This window comes from Mesoplodon bidens, assembly GCF_964165515.1.
Source record: "Mesoplodon bidens genome assembly, contig: HAP1_SCAFFOLD_178, whole genome shotgun sequence".
NCBI lineage: Eukaryota > Metazoa > Chordata > Mammalia > Artiodactyla > Ziphiidae > Mesoplodon > Mesoplodon bidens.
The window spans coordinates 673,426-697,228 of record NW_027671948.1 but is presented as its reverse complement, the minus strand read 5'-3'; the positions used below and the strand labels follow the sequence as shown (position 1 = coordinate 697,228).

Genomic DNA, 23,803 nt, shown 5'->3' with positions numbered 1-23,803 from the left:
TTTTAAAAATTCCATATATATGTGTTAGCATACGGTATTTGTCTTTCTCTTTCTGACTTACTTCACACTGTATGACAGACTCTAGGTCTATCCACCTCATTAAAAATAGCTCAGTTTCGTTTCTTTTTATGGCTGAGTAATATTCTGTTGTATATATGTGCCACATCTTCTTTATCCATTCATCCGATGATGGACACTTAGGTTATTTCCATCTCCGGGCTATTGTGAATAGAGCTGCAATGAACATTTTGGTACATGTCTCTTTTTGAATTATGGTTTTCTCAGGGTATATGCCTAGTAGTGGGATTGCTGGGTCATATGGTAGTTCTATTTTTAGTTTTTTAAGGAACCTCCATACTGTTCTCCATAGTGGCTGTACCAATTCACATTCCCACCAGCAGTGCAAGAGTGTTCCCTTTTCTCCACACCCTCTCCAGCATTTATTGTTTCTAGATTTCTTGATGATGGCCACTCTGACTGGTGTGAGATGATATCTCATTGTAGTTTTGATTTGCATTTCTCTAATGATTAATGATGTTGAGCATTCTTTCATGTGTTTGTTGGCAGTCTGTATATCTTCTTTGGAGAAATGCCTATTTAAGTCTTCTGCCCATTTTTGGATTGGGTTGTTTGTTTTTTTGCTATTGAGCTGCATGAGCTGTTTATAAATTTTGGAGATTAATCCTTTGTCAGTTGCTTCATTTGCAAATATTTTCTCCCATTCTGAGGGTTGTCTTTTGGTCTTGTTTATGGTTTCCTTTGCTGTGCAAAAGCTTTGAAGTTTCATTCGGTCCCATTTGTTTATCTTTGTTTTTATTTCCATTTCTCTAGGAGGTGGGTCCAAAAGGATCTTGCTGTGATTTATGTCATAGAGTGTTCTGCCTATGTTTTCCTCTAAGAGTTTGATAGTTTCTGGCCTTATATTTAGGTCTTTAATCCATTTTGAGCTTATTTTTGTGTATTGTATTAGGGAATGATCTAGTCTCATACTTCTACATGTCCCTGTCCAGTTTTCCCAGCACCACTTATTGAAGAGGCTTTCCTTTCTCCACTGTACATTCCTGCCTCCTTTATCAAAGATAAGTTGAGCATATGTGCGTGGGTTTATCTCTGGGCTTTCTATCCTGTTCCATTGATCTATCTTTCTGTTTTTGTGCCAGTACCACACTGTCTTGATTACTGTAGCTTTGTAGTATAGTCTGAAGAGGGAGCATTTTTAAAAAAATAAAATTATTTTTGTAGGCTTGGGGATCTGAACAATATTCAGTAAAGTCAAGTTTTAAAAATTAATACATTTGTATTTTTAGAATTTCTCCTGGCTTCAAGGTCAAAAAGAAAAAGACACAAGAGCAGCTTTGCAAATTCACTGGGGGTCTTGCCTTTCCAGTGCTTTTCATTTTTACGCCCTGTGATTTTTGGGAAAGCAGGAGCCTTTTACTGTCGCTTCTGGGTTACCCAACTGGGTAAGAGATAGTCTAGATAATGCAGATTTAGAGTTCAATATCAAATCATTTCCATTTAGCTTTGGAGTCATCTGAAAATTTGGATTTAAATGTTGAGTGGGTCTTATGTTCTTGGAATTGTCATTAGAAACCAGATACAGGAGTTACTGGTTGAGATCATACATGGTTATGTCCAGGTTATTGGACTTAACCATGCTGGTCACTGACCAGCTTTATCCCCCTTTGAAAACGAGTAGACTGGCATTCTGGATTATATGTCAGTCTCTTACGAGCTTGGTTGGCATTACTGAAAAAATAAAAGTTGTGGATCCGCAAACCCATAGACTCTATAGGCTATGTTCCCCTGCAGAATTCTAACTGCATGGCCACCTTATCTTCCTAACATCAAGTGGGAGCAGTCTGGCCGGTCCATCTCGTTCTCTTGATCTTGAGTCCTCTGCAAAAGACATCCCCCTTTTCTGCACCAGCACATACGTCACAGCCCTGAAGAAAGTGTAGACATCTGAGATAGGTTAACAGTGGGGGAGGGCTGATATCCCGTGAACAGACACATAGATGCCTGTTAGACCTGGAAATTGAAAACCAGAGAGGCGGGGCCACACTGGTTTTGGCCCAGGCCACCAGCCACTGGTGTTCCCAGCAAAATGTTCCCAATGTGGGAGTTTGAGGAAGCAGGGAAAGGCAGGTGGTGTGAGTTTATTAGGACTTGAGGCCCTCAGCCTCGCACTGAGGCCAGCTGGACCCCCAGAGCGTGCTTCCTGCCCTCCTATGGGCTGCTACTCCTAAAGGTACTTGGTTTCAACAGTTATTTGTGCATCAGGTTAAAGACTGAAGGGAGAGGGAACTGCAAGCCTAAATTCTTCATATCATACGCCACCTCCTTTCTCTTCTTATTATATAAGCAATTCATGTGAAAAACAAATAAGGCAAACAAACCATAACAAAATTACCTGAAATCTTGCTATCCAAAAGTTGCCATTAGTATTTTGGTGTATACGTGTTCCAGATTTTTCTTTATTTTTAACCCTTCATTAAGGCCATTGTAGTCTTGACAGATGATGCTGGCACAAGCACTTGAGATGAGACTCATCTTTTTAAAATACTGTATTTGCATTTGGCTGAATTTGTCTCAGGCCCTGCCTTGCCTGGTCCCCAGCGTGGTGTTTTCTGCTGCAGTCTCTGTAAATTGGAGTTGGGGTGATGGGGCGGTCAGGCAGGGCTGTGTGTATCTGTGTCTGTATGAGGGAGGGCGGGCACACTTTCCAGTGTTTCTGGGCAACAATCAGGCACTCACTGCAGTTTCCTATCCCTCAGGCCTGGGCTGTGGAGACAGGGGAAGTACCAGGAAGGGGTGGACGACCCCGACCCAGCTAAATGGAAGGCCCAGCTCCGCTGTGCGCTCAACAAGAGCAGGGAATTCAACCTGATGTACGACGGCACCAAGGAGGTGCCCATGAACCCAGTGAAGATATATCAAGTGTGTGACATCCCCCAGCCCCAGGGCTCTATCATTAACCCAGGTGAGGCCCCAGCTGCTGGGGAGAAGGTGGACAGTGTGCCAGGTTCCGGGCTGGACCCTTAAAGCGATAGTCGACTTGAAAGTCGCCTCGCTTACAAAGTTGAAGACTGGTAAATAAAGCAAGAAATGCTGTCCCTAGAAAGAACCCAGAGAACAAAAGATATAAACTCAGCACAGTCTTCCTGCCCACCCAGTGGAACAGTAAAGCATTAGAAAGAAGAGGGGGTATTGAGTTCTATAAAAAATAACTTCTCTTGGGACTCAACACTGAGAACAGAGGCCAGGTAGTTTAGAAGAAGGAGGGCTTAAAACTTAGAAGGTCTGAGTTATAAACCTCGGTCTTTCTATTTCACTACTTGTGGGACATTGAATCAAGTCATTCAACATTTTGAGCCTCAGCTTCTTCCACTATAAAATCTGGGTTCTCATCTTTCCTGCGTATTTCAAAGGCTGTTGTAAGAATCAATTGCCATGACATTATGAAGGCTATTAAGTTCTCTTTATAAATGATGGGTAAGTGATCATTTAATTTGTATGGTATTTTTCCTAGGAGAATACCACCTGATCCCTATATTTACTCAATGTTGAGCCAGTTCCGACTAAGAGCCAGATAATTTAGACTTGACCTCCAGTGAATCTAGTGAGGCTCTGCCATGAGGGAAGGGTCTGTCTTCACAGTAAGCTTATAAAGGAGAGAAGCTGTGCTCCTTGGGTCCTTAGAAGGGATGCGAATGTGTAGAAAGGGGTTTAGAGTAGGAATTAAAAGGTTTCTAGGAGAAGGGAGTAGGGTCTGCAGCTCCTGGATAGGGGAGGGGATGAGAGCTTGCACTGGGGCTCCGTAGGAGGAGCTGGGAGTGGGCTGCAGGGATGACAGTGCAACGTGAGCGCCTCACTTTTGACCTTTGTGTGTGTGTGTGTGTGTTTCTCGGGTAGGATCCACTGGATCTGCTCCTTGGGATGAGAAAGATAATGGTGTGGATGAAGAAGATGAGGAAGGTGAGCTGGACCAGTCACAGCACCACGTTCCCATCCAGGACACCTTCCCCTTCCTGAACATCAATGGTGAGTGGGGTGCGGGGTGGGACCGAGGCATGGAGAGGATGTAAGGGGCTTTGATTTTGCAACTGTTGACACCATATCCACCATTGCACTGGGAGCAGCGACCAGGCCCTGGGGCCAGGCTGCCAGTCTGTTAGCAAGTAGGAGTCATAGGCAAAGGCACTCCGTAGGCATAGTTATCCCAGTGGGGTGGCTTCTAGGCATAGAGAGCATCTTCTGAATCTTACGTGATAATTCAGAGAAATTAAAAAATTAAACTCGTTCTCCATCCCGCATACAAATACACAAGCTGTTACAAATTTTGCTGATTTCCTTCAGGCCAATTGCAGGGAGCATTTTCGTGAATTGTAGGCAAACTCTTCTGCTATTTCCCTCGGTACAAATTTTCTGTCACTGCCTTAACAGCCTCTGCTAAGGCCGTATCATGGGAAACTTGTGGCTCTACAGCTCTTAATACTAGGCTCTGATACAATTTCTCTACTAGAGACTTTTATCTTTTTAAAATTTATTTATTTATTTATTTATTTATTTATTGTGGTACGCGGGCCTCTCACTGTTGTGGCCTCTCCCATTGCGGAGCACAGGCTCCGGACGCGCAGGCTCGGCGGCCGTGGCTCACGGGCCCAGCCGCTCCGCGGCATGTGGGATCTTCCCGGACCGGGGCACGAACCCGTGTCCCCTGCATCGGCAGGCGGACTCTCAACCACTGCGCCACCAGGGAAGCCCTATCTTTTTTTAAAATTGACTTTTTGAATTCAGCTTCCCAGGAAAGATGCGTTTAGAGGTTGGAGGGTCCCTGTGAGACAGAGCAGGTACTGCACCTCCCATTGCACGTTCTGAGGACGCTCAACCACAAGGTGAACTGCTCTTCCACAGCATCTTCCCTTGAACTTTTCACTGACATGCTCCTAGTCATATGACTTGCATTCAGTTGAGTAGCTTTTCACTACTTTTCTAAGTTCCATCTGGCTGCTAGGGTCAAAGGAGATACTTTTGCCACCTAGAAAATTTAGTATATGAAGAGGATTCCTGTAGGATTTTGCAGTCCCCTTCCCTAGGTGATGCCCCTTCTTTTGAGAATCAGGAAATGACTCTTATCTGTCTACTTGCCCTCCTTCACTTACCCTGTCATTTATAACCTTGCAACCAAGTGATGAGTAAAGACAACGATCATAGAGCTCTCTCAGGTTAATACTGCCACAGCTACATTCCCACTTGGTGCAATTTTAAGATTTGGACGTTTGGAAATGTGAGATCCTTTCCCAAATCTTTGGCTCACTCATTCTGTTATTCTCACCCCTTAAAAGGATGCAACCCATTTCCAGGATCATGATTTCCCTTTTTTTTTTTTTTTTCCCATGTTTTTTTAAAGCTAATATTGTGTGTCCTTATGTTATGGGCCACCTTGGATCCTTTATGGAAACATGTGAACATATATTAAAAAATAAAAAAGTAAAATATGGCCCTACAGCCACACCGGGATTTCATTGCCCTGAGAGAGGAGTTGGGGTGCATCAGTGACTTCCACGAAGCCTATACTTTCAAACAGGCTCCGGGCCAGCCAGTTTCCGGCTTAAGCAAGGAGAATGTTCCAGCGGTAACCAACAAGGAGAACCTGGTGACGCCGGTCTCGACTGCATTCCTGGAGCCGACCCTGGGGAGCGACGGCTCTGCGGTCACGTTCGGGAAAACCCAAGAGGATCCCAAACCATTTTGCGTGGGCAGTGCCCCACCGAGTGTGGACGTCACCCCCACCTACACCAAAGACGGAGCTGACGAGGCAGGATCAACCGATGGCAAAGTTCTGAAACCGAAGCCATCTAAGCTGGCAAAGAGAATCGCAAACTCCGCTGGTTACGTGGGTGACCGGTTCAAGTGTGTCGCTACCGGACTGTACGCAGACTCCCGTCAGCTCAGTCGGGAGGAGCGGGCATTGCAGGTGAGCCCCCACCACCCGAATTTCAGGAGCCTGACCAGTTGTCAGGTTTTTTTAATGTGTGAAGAGGAGGGGGCCGGGGGTATGATAGGGCAGGACACTGGGCTGATTTGGTTAATGAAGCTTAGGATAATTTAAATGTTTGAAATGTGTCCAGTAAGGGGACGTAAGTGGATACTTTAAGTTATTCTGTAGATTTTAAGCGAACTCCACTCGAATGCTGATAACGGAAGTTTTAATTATTGCGAAGGATGTCTAAAAGACTGCATGACATTTACCTATCAATCGCTTTGATTTCTCTGCCGTTACTGTACGTTAACAAATATACCTAAAAGCGCTGCTTAGAGTGCCTTACGTGATACTTGGTGGAGGTGTGTAGCGGCCGCATGTCTGTGAGATTCGTGCAATTTTTTTTTCCACCCAAAAAACAAACAAACAAACAAAACAAAAACACAAACCTTGCTTAATGGGATAGAGTATGTATTTAACTTGCTAGTGAATGATAGATGTTGTATAGGAATTTCCTTAAGATATTTTACTTTTAATTAAAACACAAATAAAGCCAAATTGTTTTGCAATGTTAAGAAAAAAATTGGTTTATGCTTATAAAAATGGCTGAAGTTATCTAAATGATCCATTGAGTGCCCATTTTAATTACATAGATGGAAGGATTACAAGAGGACAGTATTTTATGTCTACCCGCTGCTTACTGTGAGGTCAATTCTTCAAATTTTTATTACTAGAATCTTCCATAAACCTTTTGAGTTAAATTTCATTTCCAAATATACAAAGGGAAGTTTGTGGGCCATGGTCGTCTTTATTCACTGTGCATTTGTTTTCTTTTCTGTTGTGTTTTTGTTTCGCTTTCTTTGCGTTGTGTTTTTGTTTTGTTTTATTTACCTTCGAAAGAGAATGTCTGTCTGTATGCCACAGTGTATGTATGGCTATATATACACACCACATATATCTCTACATACGTATGGCTTTACGAATAAAGAGTGTGTGACTAGTTACACATAGACACTCTTACGTTTTATCGTTCAATTTTAAAATATCTCAGTTGTATCATAAATTGTGGTTGGTTTTGGGCAAACTTTTCTTTGAAGATACTTTCCTTTAAGGTAAGGGCAGTGAAATAGCTTTGGTGGTAAGGTGTGTCTTTTTTCCATCTCCGTTCTCTTTGTAGCGTGCAGTGATGCGCTTCTCAGAGTTGGAGATGAAAGAGCGAGAAGGTGGCCACCCCACGACCAAAGACTCCGAGGTGCGCAAATTCAGCCCCACTGACTGGGAAAGGCTGAAAGGAAGTCAGGACAAAAAGCCAAAGTCGGTCACCCCGGAGGAGGCCATTGCCGACCAGAACGACAGTGAGAGATGTAAGTGAACCCAGGCGGCTCGCGTGTGGTACCACGTCGGTGGGAACGGGGCGGTTCCGCTCCCAGTGCCGAGGGAGGTGAGAGGAAGCAGTACGCTTCCGACGGCCCAGCGTCTGGGTGCTGGCTGTTCGGAGAACGGGCTGCTCTGGCCACCCTTCCCAGCTGTGGATTGCAAGGCTGGCTGTCCTTTTGAGCGTTGCGGCATCCAGGAGTGAAGCACCTATGAAATGCTGTTCCCTGGCACGCGTCTCCTTTTTCCGGAGCAATGCTAGTCCTGTAGTTAGTAATAGTCTGATACAGTAGAGCAGAGGAATGGCAGTGCAGGACCTCCGGTGTAGCAGGTATGTGTTCTGTTGTGTAGCAGGTACGGACACGGGTTTTTGGTAGCAGTGGGATGACACTTGCAGCCAGAGCCAGACCCTCCAGAGTGACAGTCTCCTGTGGGAGGGAGTGGAGAGTACTCGGACTCTCCCTCCAGAGGCAGAGGTTTCGTTCACGTGCGATGAGGGCTGATGAAGGCCCCAGAGAGATGAGCATCATTGTGTTCTGTGGAGGCTCGTTTGCAGTCAGGAGGAGCTGACACCACGCTCCCAGGCCGTGGGATCAGCGAGGCCGTTCTTCCCACCAGACGGCTGTGTTCTGTTCTGGAGGCCGAACTGGAGAGAAAGCTCGTGTTGGCCTTGAGTCACACTCTGCGGTCCCCTCGGCTGCTCCCCCACTGGGGTTGACTTCGGGCTTTGCCCTCGAGACTTCCTGGGCTAATGAGATGCGTTGGCAGCAAGTGGAGGTCTTTCTCCCGCTTTCTTCAGTGTGCGTGCTTGTGGCCTGTGGCCTGCAGCCTGCTCCGGACCCCAGAAACCTCACCGGTGATGGTGAGTGAGGGCACCTAGGTGAACGTCGAGGACAGGGTGGGCGTGCAATCCTCCTGAGACGGGACAGTCGGGGGTGGTGGGCACGTTTGGGAGGCCCAGGCCCTTGGACCCAGTCGTAGGGTCGGCGTTGGCCCGCACGCTTAGGTCGTGGGTGCCTGATGCAGTTCGGGAAAATTGTGGTCAGCAGCAGCGTGTGCTTCTCTCTGCTGCTTGGAGCACTGCCCTCCCCCAGCTCATCTTTGGGGTCAGACAAAGGCCTGTGGCCAGGGTTCTGGGTAAGCCACACCGGGACCGGTGTGTCCCACGTGGCTCCCGTAGAAGGGGATTTCTGGGGCTAGTCAGTGGCGGCCTTACCCGAGGGATGGGGCTCTTGATGTGCCTGGAGTAGACGATTCCGAGCTCCTCCCCCTCGGGATTGGAATGAAAAACGGAGGGTCCAGGCCACCCTGGAGTGAAGCAGCAAGAAGGCCTCCCTCCTTGCCTGTGCTCACAGCTGACACGCAGCCCTTACCCTCCTGAGTGGCCTCATAACTCAGCTCCTAGGGAAGTTTCTCAGAGAGATGTGGTAAAAGTGGGCAAGGCCAAGTTCACGGGGATGCACTTTTCTGAGGAGGGAATCTGCCTGTTGCGGGTGGATGGTGAGGGAGGCTGGAGGAAGGGAGCGGGCAGTTAACTGGCCTCGAGTCTTCTCGCCCTTTTCTCCAGCAACGTGGCCAAACCCAGGGTGGCCGCTGCCCTTCATGTCTCAGTGGCCTCACCCACCCTTCTTCCCAGAGACGTTAGTGTGCGTCCTTCCCAGTCTTTCCTGCTGACCGTGGAGACGAGAACTCGGTGTGGCTGATGGGGAGCAGGGCCTGAGCCCCAGATGATTCCGAAAGCCCCCTCCCCCCACCGCCTGCCTCCAATCTCAGACCGACCGACGGGTCTCTTCCTGGAGCACCCGGGACGTGGCCCAGTGAGCCATGAATCGCCACCATGGGAGGGCAGGAGAAGGGTTGGGGAAGGTGAGGGGCTGCGATTGAAAGGTTGGGGCAACGGAGGTGGGTTCCCCACCCACCCTCTGTCTTGTAGAGACGTGGGGTTTGTAAATAGCTGGTCAGGAAAGGTCACCTGAAGGGGCCACTGTTCTTACTGCAGCCTCCACGTCCAAGGCCCAGCAGGTGTTCATTCCATTCAGCTGGATATGAACGGGCCTTCTTGTTCTTGGGCCATCACGTCTTCAGCTGATATGGGCTCAGGTCCTTCTCATGGGTGTCGGTGTGGCCGAGAGCCGAGCTGTGAGCACATGGGAGCTGGGGCGGGGATTTGGGGCGGGCATGGGTCCCAGAGAGGGTCCAGGACACCTTCAAGATGCCTTCCCCCTTCTGAGGCAGCCCCTACCCATGGAGGGCCCAGGAGCTTCTAAGGTGGTGGGTGCTGTTTGCACGGCCCTGGTTGTCCTGGCGCGGGTGCATCTTGTTGCTAGGGGTTGTTTAAAAAAAGGAATTAACTTGAAAACACAGTGGCCGAGATACTCATTTATTCTTTATGATCACATGGGTGGCTGAGTGAAATTTTTATTTTGGAAGTTCACCAAATGAGTTTGGAGGTTCCTCAGACTTGGAAGTTCATCACTAGGAACCCTCAGTGGCATTTGAAGATGGGGCGGGGCAAGGAGGCATTGGTCCCTTCCTTCTCAAACTTGGAGTAACCATCTCCCTTGCGAACCACTTGGCTGGGACAGGCCTAGGTCCTGCTCAGTGGCAGTGCCTGGCCAGGAGCTGGAGGAAGGCTCAGTCAAGGGGCTTCATGAAACTTCTTTGCTCAGGGAACTTCTCTTCCAGCTGAGCACCTGCACGTTTGTAAACTACTTTGGAACAGAGATCCCCTGCACTCCTTCTGTAGCGGGTGTAACTTTGAACAAGGTTAGCCCTGACTGGAGGTGCTATTACAGTTAAGCTACAGAGAAGGGGATTTTAATCCTGGGGAGCCTTGCAGCGACTCAGAACCCTCTCACCTTGTTTAGGCCTCACTGGGCATGGCTCAACAGTGGTGAGGGTGCTTTGTTGCCACAGTGACTTGTAAATGTTGCTGTGGTGATGCTTCTGTGAGGTGATGCTATGGTACAACCATAATGAATTTGGGATATATGTGCTGTGAGTCATAGGACCATGCTGCAGGGACCACGTTCACATCTTGCTTAGACTGGGTGACCAAGGGCACATGGCTTCCCACTTTTAGAAGGGCCAAAAGTAGCAATGATGGCAAAGCCTGATGGTTAGGATCCCCGTGCATCTATTTATCTCCCCATCTCTTTTGCCCTCAAGGGTCATCCTCGTGTGGGTCGTGGTTAGAACAGTCTTTGAGAAGCTCCAAGTGACACGGAGCCTCTACCCCATAGCTGGTGGCCATGGGCATCTTGGGCAGTCGGGGTGGGTGTCCTTCAGGGTTATTACTGGCCTGGGTAAGGTCACACTAGCGTAAGGTCTTGGGGGGCCTTAGCTGAGGGGAATTGAGATCTTTGCCCTAAAAGGCTCTGGGGTTGGGGGAAGGGTGGATGGACCTAGTTTGGAAAAAGAAACTTTCAACTTGGACATGGGGGTTCTTACTGTAGCCCTTCCATCCCTCCATGGATCCCCTCCCACGGAGCTTTTAGGGAAGGCTGATTGGACCAGAGAAGTCCAATGGTGTAACCAGCAGGGCTCACCTCTTAAAATTTCCTACATTTCAGGCCTGAGATTCAGGCTGGTCTGAAAGTCTTGGCATCTTTTGGTTAAAGGGATTTTTCCAGCCTTTCTCTGTGCTGAGCCCGGCCCGTGATTATGAAGCCCACCCTGGAGGGAGGCTAGCAGTAACATTCCCACTTTTTTTTTTTTTTTTGCGGTATGCGGGCCTCTCACTGTTGTGGCCTCTCCCGTTGCGGAGCACAGGCTCCGGACGCGCAGGCCCAGCGGCCATGGCTCACGGGCCCAGCCGCTCCGCGGCATGTGGGATCTTCCCAGACCTGGGCACGAACCCGTGTCCCCTGCATCGGCAGGCGGACTCTCAACCACTGCGCCACCAAGGAAACCCAACATTCCCACTTTACAAGTGAAGGGGGCCGAGTTGTAAAGCGGCGCCATTCCTGCCCGAGTGTTTAAGAGGGTCACAGAGCAGCCCGAGTGAGAGTTGCAGCACGCCGTCTTCACCGGGCCTGCGGTAGCCTGGGCTGCATCACCCGTAAGCACAGGCCAGGAGTTTGGGGTTTCTCCTGCTGCCATGGCAGGAGACCCTCGCGGTTGGGGTGATTCCACCATTCCGGCAAGACTAGATGGGGATCTCTCCCACCTTGGGATACCCTTGGAGAAAAGCTAAGTGTGTTCCACCCTTGAGAACACAGGTCAGGCTAGCCCAGGCCAGGGTGAGGTTCATCCCCACAACTGGCTGCCATTAAATGCTGGGAATGCTCCCAAGAGAGGCTGATCAGGGGACCAGCCTGCTGAGCAGAAGTGGGAGTGATACTTGAAGTGGTCTAGGGAGAGGAGGAGGAATGCGAGCAGCATGTGAGGGGTGTGTCCATGATTTCATCTAGAAAAACGGGCTGTGGGAGCTTAGCTCAGGTGTTAACGAAATACCAAACTCATACACCCACCCCCACCCCCGGCCGGTGATGGACACAGGGTCATCTTCGGGGAACTCTTTAACAGCACAGTGATCATTATGGAATTATTTGTGTGTTAGAAACAATGTGACTAGCAAAGCAGTTGAACTGTTTCTTTGGCTAGAGCAAAAGTGAGGAGTGATGTTAGGCTGGGGTGATTGGAGGAAAAGCCCTAAGTGGATGCTAGATTGAGCAGAGGGGCAGGAGCAACACAGGCGGAGCTGAGGTGTGAGTACTTCAGCCCTGCCCGCCGCACCCCCCCACCCCACCCCCACGAAGGGGGTTGGAGTCTTGTCTTTGAAATGTCCTTAGATGCTTGTTGCCTGGGAAGGAAGGCGTGGAGACGTGCCAGGTGGGTGACTGGTGTCACTGTGGGCCTTCTTCCTAGACAGGAAATAGGAGCAGCCCCTCGATGGCAGTGAAATGCTTTCCCCCCACGGGTGTGGAAAGAGGACAGACGGACTTGTAGCAATCTGGTTGAGTTCTTTGAAATTGCCCTTGACCCTTGTGTGTGCACCAGGAAGCCTTTCCTTTCCCTTTGCCAGGCTCCTCTTGCCTTGGTCTCCCCAGCTTCCCAGCCTCCCACCATTCTTTCCCTACCCTTTTTCTTCACCCTCGCCCCTGCTGACCCAAGTGAACATTGGTGCTATGTCTGTGTAGATGGCAGTTGGGGGCTATTTGGTCTCTTGATGACATCAGCCTTTTTTGTTGACTAGCAGCTGTTTCCATAGTCATTTGTAGCTCTGCCCTGATTGGTTGGATCTTACTGTGAGGTCACTCACCCCCCGTTGTAGCTCTGCCCTGATTGGTTGGATCTTACTGTGAGGTCACTCACCCCCCCTTTAAAAGTAAGCCACCTTGGAGAGTTAAGCAGTTAGGGAGTGATCTCACATGCCTATAGACGGATGGTGTAGATGCCTCACCTTGACCCTTGAAGGATGGATTGTGAGTGGGCTACGCGCCTCATTTTCTGCTTTCTTTGCTGGTTGTGTTCAGCTGTCCTTCCTTTGGGACGTCTTTCTGAGGGTTTTGTGCTTCTGGCGTGTGAGGCCCCTGGTCTCCAAAGGGGGGTGGTCTGTTGGTAGCAGATTGCCTTGGGCGTGGGGGTCCTGCCTGCTCCTGGTGACCTTTGTTCCCTCCTTTCCGGGTTGTCTCCCCTCCCCTAGGGGAGTGTTATGATGGAAGCAAACCTGACCGCTTTGAAGCCCCAGAAGACAGTGATCTTCCTGAGGATATGGACACGGAGCCCCCCAGAGAGTCCCCCGCCGACCAGGCGGCCCCGGACGCGTCACGCAGCCCCACCCTCCGGCTGAACAGAAAGCGCAAGGTGTCTGGCAATAGGAACCACACTGAGACCACTGTGCTCCCGGAGGACTCTCTGCTGAAAGCCAAGCGGAGACGGGTCTCCAAAGGTGAGCTCGGTTTGGCTTCGGGCCCGCAGGGCACCCTACGGAAGTCCTGGAGCGGAGCAGTGGAAAGTTCCAGTCCCACCCTGGATCCCTGGGGGGAGCCACTCACACCTCCCCACCCCCCACCCCCATCCCACCCCCCACCCCCATCCCACCCCCCACCCCCCCAAAGCCAGGTGGCGGGGCTGGAGCCCAAAGGTGGCCAAAGGCAAATAGACCCCCTCCCGAGACTTGGTGACAAGTTCCAGCCAACACAGTGACCACACCCCTCCCCTCCCCCACCCCTGTTAGTGATGTGTAAGACAGTTTGTTCCCCGCACCACCACCCCCGCCCCGGGGGGCTTCTTCATTAATTTGTAGTTATTTCTCCATTAGCTGACTGGCCTGAGAGGGAAATGACAAACAGTTCCTCTAACCACTTAGAAGAGCCACATTATAGTGAGCTGACCAACCTGAGGTGTGCATTGAATTAACAGGGCTCCATCCCAGAAAGCAGCGCCGCTTGCTGCACCTTAGAGAACGGCGGGAGCAGAGAGCAAACCTGGCCGGCAGGGCAGGAAGGAAGTGACCCAGGCGGTTCAGCCTGCGGTCACCCCCCAGGGCAATAGCATCTCCGAAGAGAAACCTGGCAGGAAAAGGGCAGAGGCCAAAAGCAACAGCAGCTGGTTGGAGGAGTCCCTTAAATGCAGTGACAATGAACAAGGATACGCACGGGGCGGGGGGCGCTCCTGGAGGGTGGATCACCCGCCCTCTGTGGGAAACGGCCCTGGAGGGGACCTGAGCGCCATCCAAGTTGACAAGAGTAGCGTGTGGCGAGCGGGGAGTTTTCTTCCTGAGGTCCTTTCAGCCTGCACACTTCCTTATGGAATGGACAGTGAGGCGGGAGCTCGACTTCCTGGGCTGCTCCTCATCACCCAGCCCGCGGCTGGGCAGGAAGGGAAGTCTTGGGTGACCCCGGGCGCTTGTCAGTGCCCTCATTCCAGCCTCAGGCTGTCCCCAGTCGCCCTGTCCCGAGCACCCAGGCCCCCCACGGGTGGGGCCGGGAGCGCACGAAGGGCTGGCTTCTGCCCTCTCTTGCGGCCCTTTGAAGCGACTTGCCATTTGGCGTTTCGTGGGTTAGCCTATTTGCCGGTTGAATGTGGGATAATTAAAATATTAGTGCTTTGAAAACATAATTGGTATATCTTTAAAAACTGAAGCTGCTCCAACGATCAGTGCTAACAATGGGCTTTTCTTTCCTCACCGGCTACAACTGTGTAACGCCCGCTGCTTCTCCCCCTGACAGATGTGCTGTGCATGGACGAAGAAATGGATTGGCAGCCTTCGCCCCTGCCGCAGAAATACACCGACAACAGCGAGAAACCATCCGGGAAGCGACTGTGCAAAACCAAGCATTTGATCCCTCAGGAGCCCAGGCGGGGCTTGCCGCTGCCAGGGGACTCCTAGGTGGACAATGCGGATGGCAAGGTACCTCTTGCCCCTGGCTCTCCCCCGCCCCCCGGGCCCATGCAGGCACATCCCGCCTGCCTGCTTCTCTGCTTCTGGGGACAAAGCTTTCCTTTTCCTGAACCCCTCCCCCCAAAACGTCCCTGCCCCTTCCTAGGGGACGTGTCTCCTGGGTGGTGGTGAAGTTTCCAGCTAGTAAAAATGCAACCCCTTCCTCGCGCCCCGCCTCCCCCAGACTGAGAGGAGGAAAAGTGCTTTCCTCCACTCAGGTTTGTAACTCAGGGAGGAGGCGAACCAGGCGGGTGGAGGAAGGACAGCCTGAAATGTGTGCGCTGCCTGGTTTCGTGATAGGTGACCGTCCGGAGATTTTGAAAGCGGCCTGAGCCCAGTTCCGGCTATGATCTTTCGCCGGCCAAGCAGGACCAGAAGGCCTTGGACTGTTTGCAGCAATTGTTACCAGCTTCCCAGGCCTCGCAGCTGACATGGTCAAGCTCCCCTCCAGAGACCACCCAGTCCCGCCCGATGCCACTGGAAGCGCGGAGACTTATTGTCAATAAGAACGCGGGCGAGACCCTCCTACAGCAGGCCTCCCGGCTTGGCTACGAGGTGAGCATCCTTGTGGGTGCCCCGGATCAGGATCCACCGGCTGCTGCTCCTTGGGTGGGGGACACACTGTCTGGGGATGGGGGGCGGGTCTCAGAGCCCAGCCCCCTCCACGTGGCGGGCTGGGCTGGGTGTTCCAGCAGGGTGTTTGCGTTGGCTCCCGCTCACACTGCGGGCTCTTTGGTGGCTTGTTCAGTCGTGGTGTGAAAAGAAAGGCAGGCCTCTCTGATGTTCCGTTCCCGTTCAGGCAGGCAGGCTGCTTCGGCCAGTCTGGCTCACTTATCTCTGATATAAAATCTGACCTAACCCAGGGCTTGGCGACCAGGGGAATTTTAATGAGCCCTTTTGGATTCTGAATAGCAAGAAGGAGAGTAGGAGAGTAGTTATTAGCTCTACTAACTTGTGCTGTTTGGGGCAGAGTGATGCCCCTGTGGGGTAGCGGGTGGGAAGTGTCTGTGCAGAGTAGGGGTGGGAGTGGGGCAGACCTGAGCAGTCTCTTTCTGAGAGGGCACGGGAGCCGAGGGCTGATGGGCGGGGAGCAGGGCTTGAGCCTTGCACAAAACTCCCTGTCCACACTGCTGTATCCCAACCCAGCACGGCTGATGACAGTGATGGCCTCTATTGCTAGAGCAACATAGAAAGATAGCTGATATCTGCCTAAGCCCGTGTGATCTGTAGTAACTCCTTTCACCCTTTTAACATGTTCACTTGGGAGTAACGCGTACTAGCCCACTCTCGGATGAGGAAACTGAGCCTCAGAGGGGTTAGCTGATACCCGTACAGGTAGCAATCCAGCAGTGCTCCACAGCCCACCACGCTCCTCAGCAAGACTGGCTCACACTGGAATTGCCCTTTTGACAGTTCAAAACCTCTGTGAGACAGATGACTCTCCATGCCCTGTGCAGTTCCCCCACCATACTTGTCAGTAGCAATTGTGATGTAATAGCCCACAGGGCAAAGGCATTTTTCTGTGCTGGCATCAGCCCTCTGGGAGTTGAATGGTGACAGTAAAACGCGGTTCAGCAGGCTGAGCGTGGAGGTGTGGCTGAGCACTGGGGTGGCAGGACCCAGGCTGGCCCGGAGCTCTGGCGCCCACACCCTCAGCCAGCTCTGTGCCCCTGTCCCCCGTCTCCCGTCGTGTCCCCCCACCCCGGTCCATAGTGCCGTGAGCCCTTGGAAGTGTGCCTGCCTTGGCCTTAAGGCATGACTGTGGGTGGGAAGTTGGAAGCACTAGGGCTATGCTTAGTTTGGGGTGTTTTGTTGTTGTTGTTGTGGGTTGAATGTGCTGTTGTTTATATCTACACGTCTCTTGGAGACCTCTCCATTAGCTAGAGAGCACTTTCTGGTAGTTAGCGCAGTTACTTGCAGGTGAAGTCCAAGGAGCACCCAGTTGGTTTCCCAAGAGCTGAGAGCGGGCGCCTAGGAGGACAGAGCAGATGTTGCACATAGTGTTGAGCTAGACCCCCCGTGGTTGAGAAGATAGTCTCCTTGCTTCCAGCAAACGCTGGAAGTGGGGGGGAGACTCCTAACCCCAACTTTTGGGTTAGGGTTGAGAAAGTAGACTCCCGCTTCCAGCAAATGCTGGAGATGGGGGGGCGGGGTGCTGCTGCACCCGCCGTGGAGGGCGGGGCTCCGAGCCCCACCTGTGAACTTGGCATCATTTCCAGCAGCCTCCCTTTGGGACCAGAGAGGTCAAAAGACCCTCGTTGGTCCTCTAAGACAGTTTCCATTTTGGTTTGGTGGCTCTGAGGCCTGGACCAAGGGGCACTTGATCCATCCTTTTTTAGGCTACCTGGCCTTTGATTGCACAGGAAGCCTTGGGAATGTTTAAGGTCGGATTTGTTTTTTTCTTCAAATGTAAATTTCAATATGTAGATTCCACACATCACCAGTGTTGATGCTGAACATTGTGACAAGTAGATGAACGCTTTCAACTTTGAATCCAACTTTCTGGGATTTCTCTGGGCAGAATTTTAAATGTTGGGATGATGGCCCAGTTGGGAGATGTGGCAGCTTCAACCTTTTCAAATTGAAGGACAGTTTGCTTAAGCAGATAAGGGTGTGGTTTGGGAGGGTTTTCCTGAAGTTTTGTCTTCAGCATTCTTGGTTATTTTCTTCTGCTTAGCCAAAGATACCATGTGCAGTATAAAGGCTGTCTGAGCTTTATGTCATGATAATGTGGTTCTGGAAGTTTAGAAACACACTCTGGCTTCAGATCCGAGTTAAATAGATCACTTGCGTGGCCAAAGACCTCAAACCTTTCCCTCCTGGGAAAAAGGCTTCTATTTCTTAGGCTAAAACGCTAGTGTGCAACCACATGCTTGTGCCTTTAGCGGTGATGGTTAAATTTTCTATGAATTGAATAAGTCATGTTTTTTAAAAAGTTAATGAGGCATTTAATTAACTCACAACGTCGGGCTTATGGCCTTTATGGTTACATTTTGCGGGTAGTGGCATTCGGCTTATAGCCGCTGAACAGAGAGCTGTCCGACAAAAGCAGTTTGACTTTGCTCTGGAATGGCTGGGCTGCCCTTCAGACACTCCCGTTTATTTCTAGCGGAGAAAATAAACCAAGGAATGTGTTGCGTCGACAGACTCGTCCCGCCTCTTCACCTTTCAGTTAGAGAAAGTGCTGGTGGTGACGGTTGCCATCCATTTAGAGGCCATCACCCTCTTAGCTAGGAGAGTGTAGTTAGCCCACTTGACCCCCAACAGAGAAGGCCTGTGGGGTGCTCGTCACAGCTGGATTGCATCCCTCTAACTGGGGCCCTCTTGGGCCTTTTGAATCTTCCCAGCTGACCAGGTACCAAAGACCTGAGTTTTAGGTCTAGTACTTCATGTTAATTGAACTTGGGGTTTAATATCTCTGGGCCTCAGTTTCCAAGTGTTGAATGAGGATAGTACTACCTTCCTTTCCTGGTAGCTCCTGGGTTCCTGTGGGTGACAGAAGACGTCCTCATCTGGGGAATGAGAAGCACTGTGTAAACAGTGGGATCAACGTGGTTGAGTTACGACAGCCCGTGGCAAAAAGTCTGACCTGGCCGTGGGGCTACTGCTGCCTTTGCTGCCATCTTCCAGGAGAAGAGAGTTGACTTACCCACCAGCTTGGACGGCCTTTCATTTCTAGGTACCCTTGAATCTGCCCTAGTAGTGATGAAGGTTTCCAGGTGAAGGCCATGATTGTCACAGCAAATAAACCCTGGGTTGAGTAAATTGATGTGTGCACAGCAGTTGGTGGCGTTCAGAACTGATCCCAGAGCCACGTGACAGGGCCTCTCCCTGGCTGGCGCACACAACTCATTAGCTTGCAGCCGTCCACTCAAGTCTGGCTAGTGAGGGCCTGCTAAAAGAGCAGCAGCTTCATGCGGTATCCTGGATACCAGGGCTCGGGGCAGGTGGCCTGGGAGCCCAGAGGATTGTGGGCTTTCTGGCAGGTTGGGATGTAAACGGAGAAATGCATTCGTGGGCGTGCCTTTTCTCTTCCTCCTCTTGTTTTGGAAGGGAGCTGCTGCAGTGACCTGAAGTAACAGGGCACCAATGGCCAGGTTTACCAGCATGCCCCATTAGGTTCACGTGGTAAGCAAATGGAACATTCTAGTTCGCTCCCAAGTGAGTGGTCACCTTTGATTGGCGTGTCCTCCAAAGGGCATAAAAGGTTTTACAGAACCCATCTCGCACTTATGGGCGGCTAGAATGACCCCCGTTTTAGGTTTAACAGATGAGTTACCTGAGAGATGTCACAAGGAGGCCTGTTCTGACCCCATCCCATCCCCCCTTACCCAGCAGACCATGTGTTGGGCCACATGCACGTTCTGCCTACTCCCAGCTCTCAGAACCTGACGGCTCTCTGCTGGGCACGACTTACCCAGTATAAACAGTATAATGTGTTTTCTGGTGGCAAATGCTTTCGATGTGTCTGAAAACTTTCTTAAGGTAATAAAACATTGAATAAGTTCCTGCTCTGCTTACTGGGAGTGGTTCATATTAATATTTTAACAAGCCAAAGAAATAAGGTTAATAACAGTGATTCTAATGCACAGTGTTGACACAGAACATCTCCCGGGGCGGGGGTGAATGTTTTATTTGATTCTTGAAATGTGGAGGTTGCAGCCTGTGGTGTATCAGGTTCCTGTCATTAACTTGAGTAAATATGAGAATATTAGACTGATTCTGCCCCGAGAGGGTGGAGTGAGGCAAAATAGAGGGTGGGGTTATTGGAGGCATTTTGTGTCATTCCTCGAGGATGGAGGGAGAGAGCTTCTCTTTAACTCTACTTAACGTACAGACAAGAGCATCTGAGGCCCAGGTTCTGATTTGGGGTCTTAACAGGGGGCGCGAGGATGTAGCTGACCTGTGTGTCCCTGCTTCTCTAAGCTGGGGAATTTTCTCTGGCTGATTTAAGCTCTCTTTAAGTGTTGGTCATCCATACTTTTATCTAAACTTGTGTTATCGTCCACTGCCACTGACTGAACAGACCCATCAAGTGAGAATGGTCTGTGCTTGGCAATGTGTCATCTAAGATGTTAGCAGCTGTGACACTTCTGTACTGGTCACGTCGGCCCCTGGGCTGAGGGCTTTCATCGCTATCCGAATGCGTCCTCTCAGCAGCCCTGTGGAAGCTTGGAGAAGTTCAAGGGTAACTTGCCCATGGCCAGGCCACTGGTGCAGCAGAGCCTTAGACAACACTGTCTGCATCTCCAAGCCCTTCTCACACACTCTCACCCCCGACCAGGATGCCTGCCGCCTGCCTGCGCTATGGTGGGCTTTTGGCCCCAAGGATGTATGCCTTTGAAAGTGGGCACCGCCAAGCTATGGGGAGGTCACCCTTACAAGGTTCACTGTATGGTTGACTGATGGTATCTCCTCTCCTCTCCTCTCCTCTCCTCTCCCCGTAGGAAGTGGTCTTGTACTGCCTGCAGAACAAGATTTGTGATGTGAACCACCGCGACAACGCGGGTTACTGTGCCCTGCACGAGGCTTGTGCAAGAGGTTGGCTCAACATCGTACGACACCTCCTTGAATATGGCGCCGATGTCAACTGCAGTGCCCAGGATGGAACCGGGTCAGTGGCGGTCTTGCTCTTGGCCTGGCCCTGCTGGGGCATAGGCAGTGGTTCTCAGGGTGTGCGGGGAACCCCAGAAGGAAAGATGGAGAGTGAGTGCCATGTAAGCACACTGGTGGTGGAGTCCTCTAGAATGGAATCGGACAGATCTTTCTGGCAAATTTACATAGAACTTTAAAACTCTGTGACACTCTTATGGACAGAGGTCCCTGAAAATGTTGAGCCTGCATGAATAATCAGGGGTGTTCTCTTTTAAGACCCTGGACTCTTCACCAGCGTCTGTTGAATCTCACTCTTGAACATATATGTGAGTTGAAAGTTGCAGGAGTACAGACAGGTCCAGTGGCAACTGGCTTGATAGGACCTGCCGTGTCCACCCACATCCCCGGGCCTGGCCCCCACTCTGTCCTTGACCTCGGTTTATTGGCCAGAGGCCCAGGTCTGAGTCAGCCCAAGCATCTTCCTGGTTGTACCTGGGATGCCACCACGAGGCAGGGCACTGGGGCTTTCCTGACGGTCATAACATTAGCAAAACTGTAAGGTATTTGGTGGTTCGTGGTTTCCAAATCGCATCCTTTCTGGATGGGACTGCGGACAGTGTTCCTGACCCCAGCGGACACGGGCAGGAGGACTCTGTATCCTCCTGAGAACTCGCCCTGCCTGTCGACTGCTTCTGGGCGAGAGGGTTGATCACTCATCTCCAAGTTGGTTTCAGGAGAGGTTCCACTTTGCCCCCAGTTTCTTTGACAAACTGCACTTTTTGGGTTTTGTTTGTAATGGTATAACAATGGCTTGTCGTATCTGCTTCCGTGATGCTGGGATTCTTCCCCCCACCCCTCCGTACGTTACCTTCTTACAGTCTGTCACTATTTAAGTTCATTGGAAACGTTTTCATCTAGGCCTGAGTTCCTCCTTGGGCCATGCATTAAGAGAGATTTGCATTGAAGAATGAGGCCTGAGATGGTCCCTTCACCTGTCCCGTAAAGGGTTATGTGTTGAAATAACAGAGTAATTTGTCGCAGCGACCGTACACTCACCTCCTCGGTGAAATAGCGCGCCTACGAGGCTTGGCCGCACACGCTCGATTTTGCCCCGTGTCCTTAGAAGCAAGCGTCGCGTGCACGGGTGTAATCCCCCGCACCTCTCCTAGGCCTCTCCACGATGCTGTCAAGAATGATCATCTCGAAATTGTCCGCTTGCTCCTCTCCTACGGTGCTGTTCCTACCCTGGCTACATACTCAGGTAGAACCATCAAGAAAGTGAACCACAGCGAACTTCTGGAGAAGTTCTTAACAGGTACGGCAGAGGTCAAGACACGGTCTTGTTCAAGCATCTAGACGGTGACTTCACAGCCTTTCACCTGGGTTCCCCCTACCCCCACCCCCCGTTTACTCTAAGTGACCCTTTACTGGGAAAAGCGGCCCAACGTTAGTCTGTCAAAGAAGAGATACATACTTTGAGTTTTGCGAGGTGGGGGGCTGGAAAACTCTTAGCTAGCCAGGCTAGCTTTTGTTTGGCAGGCTGGGGCGGTGAGGCGGGCAGTCCCTCAGGAAGGCGGGTGGACGCGTGGGGAGGTTTCAGTCAGATACCTGGAGGCGTGTGCAGTGGGACTTGTCAGGAGGTGACACCAGCCCCAGCGTGAGATGTTCCCGAACTCCAGCAGCATTTGCCTCTTACCAGCAGGCGTTATCTTGTTTCTCTCTCTCTCTCTCTCTCTCCCCCTCTCTCTCCACACTGTTGAAATAACCTGCAGGCTCCTGACGACGGTAACCCCGGTTGCTCTTCGGAGTTCTCTGGCAGCTGTGTGTGTGGTGAGCAGCCTTGTTCGTTTCAGTTGGGCTTGTGGGGGTGGGGGTGGGGGTGGGGGTGGTGCTGTGAGCAGGGCTTTCTTGGGAAAGAATTTTTCCAGGGTCCTTTTTGGAGAACAGCTGGAATCTTGCTCCAGCTTACTGACCTCTCTCTTGTTTGCCCCCCCGGTTAGAACCAGATGATGAAAGTGGTTACGATGTTTTAGCAAATCCCCCAGGACCGGAGGACCAGGATGACAGCAACGAGGCCTATGGTGACCTATTGGAATCTGAATTTTCCGAAGACCCCGTTTTGCCGTGTTATAACGTCCAGGTGTCCGTCGCTCAGGGGTGAGCGTGGCCAGCGTGTGGTCGAGAGCCAGCCCAGCTGCTCTGTGGGGTGGCAGGAGTTAGAAATCCCCTTCAGCAGATGAGGGTGGATGGGTTGGGGGGTGAGTGAATTCCTCACCAAGTGTCCACCGACCTCACATAATGCAGTGGAACTTTTCCAGAAAAGTTTGGGGGGTGGGAGGGCTCCCCAGCCAACTGCCCTCATTGGAACACACCCCTAGAGCCCAAAGGACACGGGAGTCAGCGACTGCAATTGCACAGTTTCAGTCACTAAACTCTTGGGGAAGGGATCCTCCCCAAACGGCTACCATAGGGGCCTTCCAAGGCGCGTGAGGTCCACGGGACAATACTGATTTGTACCCTCTTCTCGTATAAGATTAGAGAAAGCCGTATGTGGCACCTGGGATCTTATGTGTCTTCAGATTTGCTTAGATCGAGTCTTGTCCCCACAGTCGGGCCACTGTGCCCCATGACCAACCCTTCGGAGTGAACACATCAGGAAACCTTGCTCTGCTGTGTGTTGACCCCGGTGCTTAAGGAGTAGCATCCTCCTTGGACTCTGAGGCTGGGACCGTGTCTGCCTTTGTGGTGACATTGTATTCGGGATAGAGATGATAAAGCGTGGCAGGGTATCAGGAAGGATTGTACCACCTCCCTTCTCGAAAAAGCCTCACTCCCGGCAGCATTGAGGGGCGGGTTGGAGGTGTGGGAAAGGCAAGGAAAGCCAGGTGACCTCGAGTGTTTCTCATGCTCTCTCCGTGAGGGCCGGAGGAGAGGAGAGGTCAAAGAGGTGTTTGCCATCTCCCTTGGGTTGGCATACAGACTGGTTTTCCCCAGTGACTAGAACGGGGTGCACTTACTTGGAGAGGGGTGACCTGAGTTGTGGCCAGAGCCAAGGCAGCACTGGGGTGGCCTGCAACGAGGCTGGTTCAGGGGCGCTGCTCCTGCTTTTGTCTAAGTTGGCTGATCTGCCCTAGGTGGTCTCTTAACACATGCACATGAGTCCAGAGTTCCCCCGCTAGAAGTAGATCTTCTGGGCTTCCCTGGTGGCACAGTGGTTAAGAATCCGCCTGCCATTTCAGGGGACACAGGTTCGAGCCCTGGTCCGGGAAGATCCCACATGCCACGGAGCAACTAAGCCCGTGCGCCACAGCTAATGAGCCTGCACTCTAGAGCCCGCGAGCCACAACTAGAGAAAGCCCGTGCACAGCAACAGGCCCAATGCAGCCAAAAATAAATAAATAAATAAAATTAAAAAAAAAAAAAAGTAGTAGATCTTCTAAGGACAGTGAGAAGTGGGGTGG

The 23,803-nt window shown here is 51.2% G+C and overlaps 1 protein-coding gene across 1 annotated transcript; it reads left to right on the top strand.

The window, feature by feature from the left end:
* Positions 1 to 3,669: 3,669 nt before the first annotated feature.
* Positions 3,670 to 16,828, top strand: LOC308610768 (BCL-6 corepressor-like; the record flags this gene model as incomplete). The annotated part of the gene is made up of 5 exons (XM_081259781.1): positions 3,670 to 4,044; positions 5,414 to 5,980; positions 7,164 to 7,350; positions 13,008 to 13,233; positions 16,798 to 16,828. The coding sequence occupies exons 2-5, from the start codon at positions 5,501 to 5,503 to the stop codon at positions 16,826 to 16,828; spliced, it is 924 nt and encodes a 307-aa protein (XP_081115907.1). The 5' UTR covers positions 3,670 to 4,044; positions 5,414 to 5,500.
* Positions 16,829 to 23,803: the final 6,975 nt, after the last annotated feature.